This window comes from Cydia amplana, chromosome 20 (genome assembly GCF_948474715.1).
Source record: "Cydia amplana chromosome 20, ilCydAmpl1.1, whole genome shotgun sequence".
Lineage (NCBI taxonomy): Eukaryota > Metazoa > Arthropoda > Insecta > Lepidoptera > Tortricidae > Cydia > Cydia amplana.
In genome coordinates this window covers 10812163-10826517 of record NC_086088.1, presented here as the reverse complement: position 1 = coordinate 10826517, position 14355 = coordinate 10812163, and the positions used below count along the sequence as shown (strand labels likewise).

Sequence of the window (14355 nt, the reverse complement as noted above, 5' to 3'; positions counted from 1 at the left end):
TGTCATGTTGGTATACAGTTATTGCGGCGTTTTATTACACGAAGTAAAATAAAAAGTGATGTCAACCTCAACCTTAGTCTATGCGGTCTATGCCCATACGAGTGACTTATGCCATATATGACTTATCAATAATATCAATCAAATTAGTATTATCGTATGATTATCGTGTTAATAATTTGTATTTAATTGTTATACATTTCTTTTTGAGTTATATTATTCAGATTGACTTTTCACGGCTTCGGCAAACATTGCCATTCGTCCGGGGAACGGGCTGCCGAGATGGGCCAAAAATACAAAGTTGATAGCAATTAAGTTATTTAATATGAAGCCCATCAGTTCAAGGGATGATGCCCGTAATAATGTGTGTATGATAATTATACTTTAATGACTTTACAGATATAACCAATTCGGGAACTGTTTTCTCGCGTAATACGATACGACTAGACCAGGTAGGATTTTCTTCATGCTGAACAGTCACCATCAGATATATCGGAGCGGCCGAGGTATTCACAAATATCTGAACAATGTAAATTATAATGTAGTTAAAGTGCATGTTCAGATATTTTTGAGCGACCTTGGTGGCTCCGGTATATATCTAATGGAGACTACAAATTCATGAAGCAAATGTACAGTCAGCATCAAATAAATAGTGAAGGCTAAAGTAGCCAAATATATCGTAATATAACTTTGTTGCATAGAAATAAGGATGTGTTCCGTTATATTGGTGATGTATTTGGGCATTGGAGAGACCAAAGCGGCTAAGCGCTCAGTGGCTCGGATACGAGAGAATGGGAGAGGATCGTGCCGTGAAGAGAGCGTACTTGGGACAACGAAATGGGAGACGCCCGATTGGACGTCCTACAGGTATCGCTGGAACGACGTAGTTGCTCAAGATCTGCTCAACCTCGGCCATGGCGACTGGTGAGAGCTATCGCAAGACCGGGAAACATGGCGTGATCTGGTGTCGGAGGCCAGGACTCACTTTGGGTCGTTGCGTCTTGCGTCACCGTAGCCGTCGTAAGTAATGTCAATATCCAGACAAGGAAATGGGGACTACTTACGTTTGTATGAAAATACGATTTATGGGCGGTGGTTTTTGCAATTGGGCTTATAAAAATAAATAATAATTTTGTTGAAACAAGTTTTAAATAAATACCTACGTAGATGAAAAAATACAATCTTGCCTTTTATCAAATCACATAATTTTTTGAGCAATTTGCGAATAAAGTTATCCAAATAACGGTTATAAATAAGAAGTCCCTATCACAGTTATAAACCCTGGCAGGGTTCAATACATCATAATATCGGTATCTAACTAAACATAAGACAAACTCTTTACTTCATTTACGCGAGCGGAGCTGCGGGCCCGTCTAGTATCATATAAATACCATGAAATCCACGAGATTTCTGTACTACTGGCAACATTGATGTCATTGACATTTGACGTAATCAGCCGCTTTCGTTCAAAAATTAAATCGTAGCCATATCGTAGCGTTTTGTAATTGCTTCATATTTTGTTTTGACGTTGTATGGTCGCAGGTTCGAGTCCTAGGAGGTGTAAGTTTTCCATTTTTCCTTTAATTTAATAATTCACATAATTAGTATCTACACGGATCCCAGTTTCAAGTCTGTCTATTGTGACAAGGGGAGCTACGGAGCCCTGAGCCCGGAGCACTAAAGGTGGTCCGACATGGTCTTGTTCGGTTTTTTTGTTTCTAAAATTATATCTTAACGGTCTCTTTACTGCTAAAATTTGATGCATACTGATTGACATACAAGCATAAACACCTAGCTGAAAAGCATATTAAATATAGCTGGTCAACCAAATCTTGTCAGTAAAAAAAGGCGCGAAATTCAAATTTTCTATGAGACGATATCCCTTCGCGCCTACATTTTTCAAATTTGCCGCCTTTTTCTACTGTCAAGATCTGGTTGACCAAGTATATATTTAAATATATATTTAAAACGGGTCACTCACGTATTTTAAGTCGAAAACGTTTGATATGTTTCACTCCGTACCGAGGAGCATCATCAGGAGCTTGCGTTAACGGTGACGGACTGTCGCAGACACGCGTTTTCGACTTAAAATACGTGAGTGACCCGTCTTTAATAGGTATATAGCTGGTCAAGCAAAACTTGTCAGTAAAAAAGGGCGCTAAATTCAAATTTTCTATGAGACGATATCCCTTCACGCCTACATTTTTCAAATTTGCCTCCTTTTCTACTGACAAGATCTGATTGACCAGCTATATTTAATATGTCTGTGTCTCACGGAAGTTTTGTTATTAAAATAGCTGAAAAGCTTAAAAAAACTTGATGTAAATAATATATGGGTAAAATATCGATGCGACCAATTTACACTACTTAAGTACATGTTTCGGCGATTTTACCCGTGTTCTTATCGTTTTTTTTGTGACATTGGAAATTTAACAACTAAATGAAAAGGAAAACTAGGCAATTTTGGCACGGTAAAGTAAATTAACCTCGAAAACCATTAGGTAGTACACCGGCTATAACCGCGAAAATCGAAGTTCGCAAATTTTTCTCTGTCACTCCAATTACGCCTTCATTGGAGTAAAAGAGAATTTGCGAATTTCGGTTTTCGCCGTAGCCCCTCTGTGGTGGTGTAGGTACATTTTTTTTTATCTAATTCCAATTCAATCTGACTATCATCGCGTAGCATTAGCTTAGCGGAAAGCGGTGCGCTTAACTAATAAGATTCCAATTTCATACCAATAGTCACACGGCGCGATTCGGGAAATGAATTAGACATTCACTAGATATGAAATATAGTGTGTCAAAGGACTGTTCCATTTCAAACATAGACAGAGAGATTCATACTATCTTTGTCTTACACTAGTACTAGCACCCAAAAGAAAAGGATGAGTATAGTTTTATGGTTCCTATTTACTGACAAGATTTGGTTGACCATCTATAGTAACGATATGTGACGTTCCACGGCAAAAGGTACCTTATGGCCGCAATAATATTGGAGCGGCGTTAATAATAGCGTAAGCGCCAACCGCCATAGGGTACCTTTTGCCGTGGAACGTCACATATCGTTACTATTTCATATCTAGTTAATGTCTAATTCATTTCCCGAATCGCGCTGACATTTTCTTTGAGACCAAACCCTACCTATTGACTTGTTGTATATTATTTTTGTTGAATATTTAACTCATTTTGTAGCTAGTATTCTGAATTAAGAAGAGTGCTTCAAGGTAACAAAAAATATTTAATAGCAAATAGTATCTCAGCAAAAACTGATGCAATACTCTCCGCCCGGCATGGCACCCCAATACCAAAAAATACGTCATCCATCTTGGACCCTATCATCCCCTTCGCGTTCAATACTCGCCCTCACTCGCTCACACACACGTGCAACGGATCTTGCATCCCGCTCACATTTGGCGCGAGCCAGTCGTGGTATTCAGCTCGCTAGAGCCGGTCGCGCGCCGAAAAAAAAGGCGGGAAAAATCAGTGCAGTGACTTTTTATTATCTGTGTGTGTGATAAATCAAAATGTAAGTTTATTTATTTATTACAGTAATTTTAATTCATAATAATACATGTTAAGTAATAGGATTATGGGGATTTATTAACGCCGGGTTTCACCTTTGACATTTTCTTAAGCTTTTCATCGGATTATCTAAATCTATGGCTTGCGTTTTTTTTTAACGGATAACTGAATGATTTTTCAGCTGTAAGAAAAAACTAATTGTCACTTAAAAGTAATATACCTAGGTATTTTTTTTACATGGTATATATTCGTGTAAAATCCGGGTTTTCCTTGAATATACAAAAACCAACGACCCAAAACCACATGTGGCCGAATACACGTGAATCAATATCAATAAAATTTCATAAGTAATGTATTTCATGGCCAATGGCGATAGTCGCGATTTTTCAATCTAATTGGATTTTTATTGATGCTCTTTAAATCGCTTGAGTGTTTTATTATAAAGACTTAAGACAGTTAAGACCGAGGTTTCAAGATTTACTTATTAATAAAAAAATCCTTATTGATATTGAATAATATAAAGTCTAAGTCTATGCAGCAATATGAATAGATATAATTATACATATGTATATATCTATTAATATTGATATTGGATGAAATAAAAATTTACAGCATTATACAGCTAAGGGGCGCACATGGACTGTAAAATTACATTACCTATGAATATATACTCGGTCAACCAAATCTTGTCAGTAAAAAAGGCGCGAAATTCAAATTTTCTATGGGACGATATCCCTTCGCGCCTACATTTTTCAAATTTGCCGCCTTTTTCTACTGTCAAGATCTGGTTGACCGAGTACATATTCTAAGCCTATTTTAAAACACAGAAAATCCACAAAAATAAAAGTAAAACTAGCAACGATATTTACTATCACGTTGAACGCGTATGTATCGCAAATAAATTCGATTTTTCACTTAAACTTGCACCCCAAGCGCAGCAGGGGTGCACCTACCCCAAGATAATAAGGAACGTATTACCCGCCTAATCTCTTTTGTCCACTCTACCCTTAAATGGGATTATTGGAATGGCGGATGGGAAAACTTGATAGAACATAGAGTGGGACCAAACAAACTACATGGCATTTGCAATGACAAGTGTGGAAATGTCATTATTAAATTCAAATTTCTGTGCTATTCAAATCGTTGCAAAGTTACCTTAGACGGGCTCCAGTGGCGTAGCGTGTACTATAGTTTGTCAAGGACTGTCTCATTTGACTCATTTCAAACATAGATGGAGAGAATCATACTAACTTTGTCTTACACTAGTACTAGCACCCAAAAGAAAAGGATGAGTATAGTTTTTTTTTGTTCCTATTTACTGACAAATTGGTTTGACCAACTATAATCTAGCCGTGGGCGAAATCGCATCTGCGAGGCCCTTTTCTTTCACTGTGCCCGAAGGGGCCTCGCGCGAGGCCCCTCTTGGGACGCGAGGCCGTGGGCAACGGCCCCCTTCGCCCACGCCTAGCTACGCCACTGGCTCTATGATATTTCCTATGCAATACATAGCAATAGTTTGCGAGATTTTTATCGCTAAAAATGTTTTTGACCCAAATGCTATGTTTGGTAGCGCCTGTTATAAACGTATTGCAAACATATAATAATACAGATTATATAATATGTATATCTAACTGTCTAACATGCGTCCCAGTCATTACTGATAACCCCGCACTGATATGATGTGTTATTTAATATCATAACAACAGTTTTGTGCCAGTAAAAGTGATACTGTTCAATTTTAAATTAACTTCACATTCACTATAAGTATGACGATTTGACGATCATACTAAAACTTCTTCTGCCCGCGATTTCATCTGCTGATGATGTTTGATAAAAAATACTTAAGATGCTATTTTATTCCCGGGGCCTCAAACTACATATCTATAGTCTATACTATGTTTCATCAAAATCGGTTTAGCTGTGCGTGAGGAACGTGGACATCTGTACCTAACTGTACCCAAGCAAATAAATGATTTATCATTTAAGAGGCCACACAGACAGACAAGAGTTACTTTCGAATTTATAATATTTATTTAAACCTTCCAGAGAAAGTAGGAATTAACTATTCCCACGTGTATCGTACAACGCTTTACAGTACCTATATTTATACGGCCGTTTAAATTTTGCGGTGCACTAGTGCGGGAAAGTAGCACCATATTATATTAGGGCGTTTTCTTTTTGTTGTCCCCTACACTTTTTTTTTCAAATTTGGGATTTTTTATGTTATTTCTACTCAGAATCACGAGCTCTTTCTATCCTATTAGGAGAAAAAAGTGTCCTAAGGTTTTTATTTCCATTACGTCACCATTTTTCATAGACTTTGTATGGCGGTCGCGGAATGGAAAGATCGAAAAATGTATGGAAATTTTGGAACACTTTTTTTCTCCTATTAGGCTATCCTAATAGGAGAAAAAAAGTAAGCTCTCTAAGCAAGCTTTCTATAAAGAGCTCGTGATTCTGAGTAAAAATAACAAAAAAAATCCCATATTTAAAAAAAAGTGTAGGGGACAACAAAAAAAAACGCCCATTAATATGTACCTACTTACTGTTTACAAAAATAAACAAATGTTTAATTAGTCCTATTTGAATTTAGATCTTCAGTTGATACAGTTTAATCATTCTATGCTACGCTGCTACAGCGTAGCATTCGAAGCGTTTCGTAGCCGCCTTGTAGCAGATTGCATACATCATAATTTCGTAGAAATTACGTTACGATGACGTAAGTTACGTCACTGAGCTAAGTCCATTACCTACTAAATTTAGCATAATTATGAATGTCTATTTGTTAGTTTGCATCAGTTCTTTTTGTTTTTCTTAATTAAATGTGAAAAAAAATACTGACATATTTTTAATACCTACCTATCTGTAGGTACATTTATTTATTGTAAGCAACTCATTTATTGCATAATAAGTGTTATAAAATGAATATAAAACTAAAATTAAGTACAACTAATAACTAAAGCTAAAAAAAACCTATCAAAATTTTGCGCCCTCTTGGTAAGGTGCCCATCACGCAGGCAGCGTTCCCTACCTATTATTTATTTAAAAACATTATTGCACAATTACATGAAAGTACAAATGGACTTAATACCAAGGCTTATCTACCAGTGAACGATGGGCTTAACCTAAATGGGTATCATGGCGCCCAATGTACCAGTATGGGGTGGGTCGTATTAATTAGGGTGAATGTATAATTCTTTCTTTTTTATAATGTTAAAAATTTAACTCCTCTTAAATACGAGTAGGTACCTAATTTTATTTTAATAAGTAGGGTTAGGGTTATAATTTATAATAGAGAGTGATCTACTTAGAACCAGTTCCACGAACCGAAATTGACGGACCGATCAGTGTCAATCAACATCAACTATAAAATTTCCCATACAATTAAATTTAGCGAACGTCTTCACATACGGTTTGGTGCAACCGACCCTTAAGTAATCCAATAATTATACTTGGTCAACCAGATCTTGAGAGTAGAAAAAGGCGGCAAATTTGAAAAATGTAGGCGCGAAGGGATATCGTCCCATAGAAAATTTGAATTTCGCGCCTTTTTTTACTGACAAGATTTGGTTGACCAGCTATAACTCTAACCTGTCAAACAATCAATTAATTACATTAAAAATATAAAACACGGTTCACTAAGTTTACGGAAACCACACCTAGAAAAGGTTTCATTAAGACATTTCCACGGATATTTCCTCAGACACGTGGTTGCATCGATCGGTGGGAAGCAAAGCCAAAACAAACTAAAATGTACCTTCAGGCCTTGTATTTGAGTCCCTATTTGCTTGTTTGAATTTACCTGAGGGTAGGCAGGCAGGCGCATACTTAAGATCGCAAACTCCGGGCATCTTTCTCAGTCACTCTAATTACGGCTTGATTGGAGTGAAAGAGAAAGATCCCCGCATTTGGGACCTTCGGTGTTCGCGGCAGACCCTCTGAAGTCTCAACGTGAAGTTGTAGTTATTCCAAACTCAACTTTACTACCTTTTATTAAAGCTCAAATCACCTTATCTTTTACTTATCCTTTAAAAGGCATATGTTAGAAGTAATAGAAATGTGACCTTATGTCAAAGGGGCTAGGTTTATTTCAGAATGGAGGTTCGCGATTGCCCAGAATAGCTTTAGGATATTGACCTATAAGGCTTTCAGCAATGCGATTTATAAATAATATAGTAAGCTGTTGAAGTGTCCATAGTATCAGAATAACTACTAAACCGATTTTGATATAAAATGATTCGATTGGACTTTATAATAGGACAACTATATCATTTTAATCATCTTCATATTTTCCATATCATCATATCCATCCTATTCATAATCATGACATTACAATAATCATGACATACCTACCTACCTACCTGTGAATAATTACAAAAATATCTGGGAGAAACATAAATACCTACTCAAAATGTGCGTTTTCCCAGAGATAAGACCTCGCTAGATCGATTTTTCGTCCCCCGAAAACCCCCATATAGCAAATTTTATGGAAACCGTTAGATTAGTTTTCATGATCCCCGAAATATATATACAAGAATTGCTCGTATTAGAGGTATAAAGATAATGCTTCACTGAAATACGTGTGAATAATTACAAAATAATGCTTCACCACACATAACTTTAAAAACAGCAAATATGTAATAGCCATAGAAATATAATATTAGCGTAACGTAAATCTTATTTTTTTAACATTTTAGAATAAAAGATGTGAAGTTGGCGTTGGTTACGATTGAAAGTCAATAGCCGTGAAGGTGTCTTTTATACGTTTTAGTCAAATTAGAGACAAGTAAGAAATAAAGACTACTAATTATACTAGGGTCTCTATGACCATAGACCTCATGATTCTCACGAACTCACGAGTCCTACTTTGCTCCCTTGTGGGTAAATGGGGTATTTTTTATTTGGTTGTCGCTTTTTATAATCCTTAGATTTCGATATGATTTGGTGGTGGATAGATGTATAATATATTTATATACAATAGTGTATAATGTAAGCAAAATTTCTCCGTATGATGTTTACCTACCGTATTATCCTACAAAAACTTTCACTAAATTGTAACAAGTGTGGAGTTTTCGTAACTCAATGGGAATTTACATAAGTATTTATATTTTCCACCTGTTAATCCCACTTCAACACAGGTTACACAAACACTATCATTTTATCAGAAGAAAAAGGTAATATTCGCTGGGGAATTTTGTATGAAAGTCAGCCTTTTCAAAGGTGTAGAATCGTGGGGTAAACACCCAAATTACTGGACAAATAGAGCGACACCGAATGACATGGGTACAGTCAGCAGCAAAAGTTGCTAAGCGGGCGAAGTGTTCAAAATTACCTTGACACACTCTTATTCTCTTAACATTAAAGTCGCGTCAATATCATTTTGAATACCTCGTCCGCTCAGCAACTTCTGTTGCTGTCTGTACATTGGGTACCTCGTTATTTTGCTAGTAGAATAGATGCCCTTGATAGTTAAGATATAAAATTGGTTAGGTCAGGTTAGGAACAGGTTAGGTTAGTCACCCGTTGACCACGAACGCTGTAAAGGTTCGAAATATCGCGATGTAATTTTCATTATACGGCGATATAATCCGTCTCAATTCAATAGTTTTATTTCAGTTCAGTTTAGGCTAATCCAGATTATAGAGTTATCAAAAACTGCAGTTGGCTTTTTAGTAAGTAATTTCCTTTTAGAGTCTGTGCGGAAAGAGAAGAGTCGTCAAATGTATGGGGTCCAATACATTGTACGACTCTTCTCTTTCCGCTCAGACGCTAGTTAAAGAGGATTTTGACATTACTTGTAAACCTACATCTTTAGTACTTCATCCTCTGTTACTTACTTCTTTGTTTCAAATAGGCACTAGGTACTGTTAGCATTCATATTCTAGTCGCGTTCCAACATTTTACACATAAGAGTAGAATCACTCAACAGTAGTACCTAGGGGTTATAAAAGTAAGTGGGTCAAGGTTGTCACGTCACTATGGTTTTTTGAGAAGGATCCTATGGTGGCCGTTAAGGGCATTATTATTATCCTGTTACTTTTCACTACGACAACGCCATAATATATTGTACGTACGTTAGAGGTAATTGTACATTAAAAAAAATAAAGTAACTTATCTAATTAAAACTAAAAATTAATAATAAATAAAATTAAAATAAATCCAAGAAATTGGGCCCCTTTGGCATGGTGTCGAGAACGCTGGCAGCATTGCCCGGTGACACAGAATAACTAGAATAAGTAATAGTATTATCATACAGAACGGACACGCACCGCCCCGCCCCGACTCGGATTACCTCGCCGCGACATTAATGTGTGCGTAATCGCTCTACTGAGAGCATGTCAGGATTCCGTCAGAAACTCAATGACGCATGTACAGACGTGCCGCGCACACATATAAACGCAAATCATTTTTGATGTATGGCGTGTCCGCCCTGTGCCGGTGACGCTGGCAGCATTGCCCCGCTTTTGTACGTACTAGATGCTTGTAGTAACAAATTACCTAGTTTATTTTTAACCTACGCCAAATTACAGTTTTTCTTAATGTTTGGTCCTGTCAAAGGCCTTTATAAACGCCACAATTCAATATACCTACCAAATTTCGTTAGTACCTACATATAACATAACAATGGTACATGAGAGCGCGCTAGCCCGAGCTCTCTCAGGCCTTTGTAGTGCAATTCAAAGCGTTGCGTCTAAAGACCCCGTTTAATGCTGAAGCGTTGGTTGGGGTCCCTCAAGGACGAATGCTTGGGCCGCTTTTTTTGCTACTATTTTTGGTGTGTATTATACACGGCCTGTTTTTTAACCCTTATAATATATATATCATACAGAGCAATTTTTTGTTTTGGGATTAATCCCGAAATTGCGGGAAAAATGTTGACTCTCCCATAGATATCTGGTCGGCTAAAAACAATAAAATAAATGAAACATATAATTTTTTTCAGCCAAATTTCAGAGTTGATCAGAGCTATGTGTTCACTTTGCAAAACCATATTAAATTAATAAATTAAGCGCAAGCGTAATTCACAGAGAGTCAATATTCGATTTTTAATATCGTTATAATATATAGTCTGCCAAACAACTTTGTCGGTAGAAAAAGGCGCGAAATTAAAATTGTATATGGGACGATAACGTCGATAATCCATCGCGCCTACATTTTTTAAGGTCGCTTTTTTCTGTTGAAAAAAAAAATAGTTTGACAGACTATTAATATTTTATTTTAGTCATATTTCATGTAGGTAATTATTTATTTCATGGCAATAAACAATGTTTCGCCAATATAATACATTTGCACGTAACAAAAGCTTCAGTTCAAAGCATTCATTTTTTTTTTCAATAGTACGACGAATCTATGGTCACCCAAGGACGCGTTCTCGGACGTATATTGTTTTGTTGTTATGATAATCAATAATACATTATCACGGACAGTAATGTACCAGACATATATATACAATGTAATAATTCAATGTTATGACCACGACCAGTTATAAGGGACCCACAGATTAGGTACCAGTTCGTCGGACGCTTTCAGTTCCGAACAACTGACAGGCTGATGCCCTTTAGTTATAGATACTATACTTGGTCAACCGGATCTTGACGGTAGAAAAAGGCGGCAAATTTGAAAAATGTAGGCGCGAAAGGATATCGTCCCATAGAAAATTTGAATTTCGCGCCTTTTTTTTACTGTCAACATTTGGTTGACCAGCTATACATAAGGGCTCATTTAGACGGCACGCGAACTCGTATACGATTTTAGTTACATTGCGGACCATTGAGGTTACATCAATTCAGCCGACCGATCAAATGACGCAATGCAATGAAACTCGCATGCGAGCCATAAATGTATTTAAACGTGAAATGTCTTTCAGAATAAATACGTCATACAATCCAATACAATAAAAATATTCTTTGTTACACACCAATAACTAATAAAACAGTAGTACTTAAACAACTCAAGCCTATAAATGAAACTACGGCATTAGACAACAGGTGGTCTTTCGTTAAAGAGCGATTTCTTACAGAACGGCTATCAGTTTGACATTGGCATATTCGCTAACGTCTGCGTAACTTACTTTCTATACATCTCGCTTGCACTTATATGCCATTACGAGCAAGATGCGTAGAAAGTATGTTACGCACATGCTAGCGAATATGTCAGTGTCAATCTCGTGGTAGCAGATCATCTGACGACCGATCTGGCCTAGTGGGTAGTGACCCTGCCTGCGAAGCCGATGGTCCTGGGTTCGAATCCCGGTAAGGGCATTTATTTGTGTGATGAACACTAATATTGGTTCCGGAGTCATGGATGTTTTCTATGTATATAAGTATGTATTTATCTATATAAGTATGTATATCGTCGCCTAGTACCCATAGTACAAGCTTTGCTTAGTTTGGGGCTAGGTTGATCTGTGTAAGATGTCCCCCAATATTTATTTATTATTTATTTATTATTTATCTTACCCATGACAACATATAAATACATACACCTGAAACATACTCCAGTTCAAAGAACTCACTCCCTTCCTAAAGGGTCACTTAAGGACGTATATTCGGAGCCCGATTCAGATTTTTCAAATTTGTCACGGTTTTGATATTTCACGACCTAGGTTATCCCTCACGCTGATTGGTGCATGCGAAATGAAGTGAAATTCGTGTGTGAGAATGCGCGCCAAACACCAAGACGATTGGCAAGGTCGTATCAAAACCAGTTCACACCCAATAGTGTAATTATATTATATTATATAATCGGCCTCCCGGGCGCAATCTGCTGCCTCCACCGGCCCAATTCGAACAATACTTATAATATGAGATGTCACAGCGATACGACACGACAACACCAAACTGTCTGTCAGTCAGTCTGTCAGTACGATATGGATCGGATGTCAGTGTCAAAAGTGACGTTTTTGTCTGAAGAAAAGAAACGTTACTTATGACGCTGACATATCCAATCCATATCGTATCTAGAGCAAATTTTTGACGTATATTACAGTTCGAATCAGGCCGTCTAACGTTTCTTATTTTATTCTAAAAACTTATCACTGAACTGACAGCCATATGGCATATGGCTAATACAATAAATAATGTCTACATCACCATAATACATTTAGCCATTTAGTACGGGACATCTTGAATTCGCAACACTTCATTCGCTGCTCACTACTATTGTAAGGAGGTCACTCAAGGACATATATTCGGGCACAGTCTGCTCCTGTAGACAGCTTCGTCATAAAGGAGGGGACGAAGAAGGTAGTTTAGAGGTCATACTGGTTAAAGGGTACGTGTCAGTACCTATAGTTTATCCCGAAATTTCAAAGTAAATTCGTAAATAAAAATGTGCATTAAGTAATTACTTAGTCTTCCGATTAATTCATTTCGAATATTTTGTAACAGTTATTTATGAAAGGTAACTTATATAACTTCACTTTTCTTTATTAAATATGAAATACGTGAATTATAAACGATTCTTACTTTATAATAAAATATCTGGGTGACCGAGCTTCGCTCGGAAAACATATAATAACTCGGAAATGCGCGTTTTCCCAGAGATAAAACCTAGCTAGATCGATTTTCGCCCCCGAAAACCCCTATCCCGAGATCCCCGAAATATATATATATATATATATATAAATAAATAAATAAATAAATAAACAAGAATTGCTCGTTTAAAGGTATTAGTAATTAGTAAAGGTCAGTGACCGTGCGTCGGTTATGAAATCAAATATAATCAAAACCGCTATCGGTGATCCCTGACTTCCGTATGTTTATTATACATTGTCTTTGGAAGCTGTTCTTTAAAATGTGAGCGTAACTCGTAGGTACCAATGATTTTTTCGGAACTTACGAAATATCATTTGATATTTACGTTGCTTTTCGGTGAAGGAAAACATCGTGAGGAAACCGAACTAATCCCAATAAGGCCTAGTTTCTCCTCTGGGTTGGAAGGTCAGATGGCAGTCGCTTTCGTAAAAACTAGTGCCTACGTTAATTCTTGGGATTAGTTGTCAAGCGGACCCCAGGCTCCCATGAGCCGTGGCAAAATGCCGGGATAACGTGAGGAAGAAGAAGGCTTTTAGAAGAGTTAGATACAAGGCTGTAGACCTTTTCCAGCTAAAGTGCAGTCGTTAAATCTGCAACCAAAATAGCTTAACAAGATTACGTCTCAATTGTAAATAAGACAGGATGAGACACTTTAGGCCAGTCGGCGATTCATTGTGAAAGTGTGTGCTTGTGTGTGTTAGTCATGTGATTGTGGTGTCAGAAATAGGTTCATTGTGCCCATATATTATTGTTATGAAGCTTAATATAAAAGTGATCATATGCGGGTTATGAAAATTTGAATTATATACAATTTTTTGGGAACAAATTAAATATTTTCTGTCAAATGTCAGCTAGTCAAAGGCGCCTAGTCTTTCTAAGTGTAAGGCCTGAGTGGACGCTCGAAGCGGAGCGTTCGGCGGGGCGTGCAGCGTGGCGTCGGGCTCAGAAGTGATTTGAGCAGCGTGCACTAAGGCCGCTCCTATACGTTTGCATTTGTTTAACATGCACGCCGCACGCCTCGCCCCGCTGCACGCCCAATATGAGCCTCCACTCAGGCCTTACACTAACTCGAGCGTCCACTCAGGCCTTACACTAAGATGGCCGAAAAATTGGGATAGATTCCGCCGTGGTGAGGTGGCCTAGAGGGGTTAAGAGCGCTAGCCACGATAGCTAGACGCCTAATAAATAATAATTTATCATGGTGGGGAAGATCGCTGGTGCAGCTGTTAACGTGCGATTTAACAGGAGATATACTCGTAGGTACAGTAGAACTTATTATAGCGTATATTATTATAGGATT

General features: G+C 37.4%; 1 protein-coding gene across 1 annotated transcript in view; it reads left to right on the top strand.

The window, feature by feature from the left end:
- Positions 1-3406: 3406 nt before the first annotated feature.
- Positions 3407-14355, top strand: part of LOC134657560 (large neutral amino acids transporter small subunit 1) — a 45438-nt gene continuing 34489 nt past the window's right edge. The window contains exon 1 of the mRNA XM_063513136.1: positions 3407-3523. Coding sequence (XP_063369206.1) covers positions 3522-3523 — 2 coding nt within the window. The 5' untranslated portion in view covers positions 3407-3521. The remainder of the gene's footprint in view (positions 3524-14355) is intronic.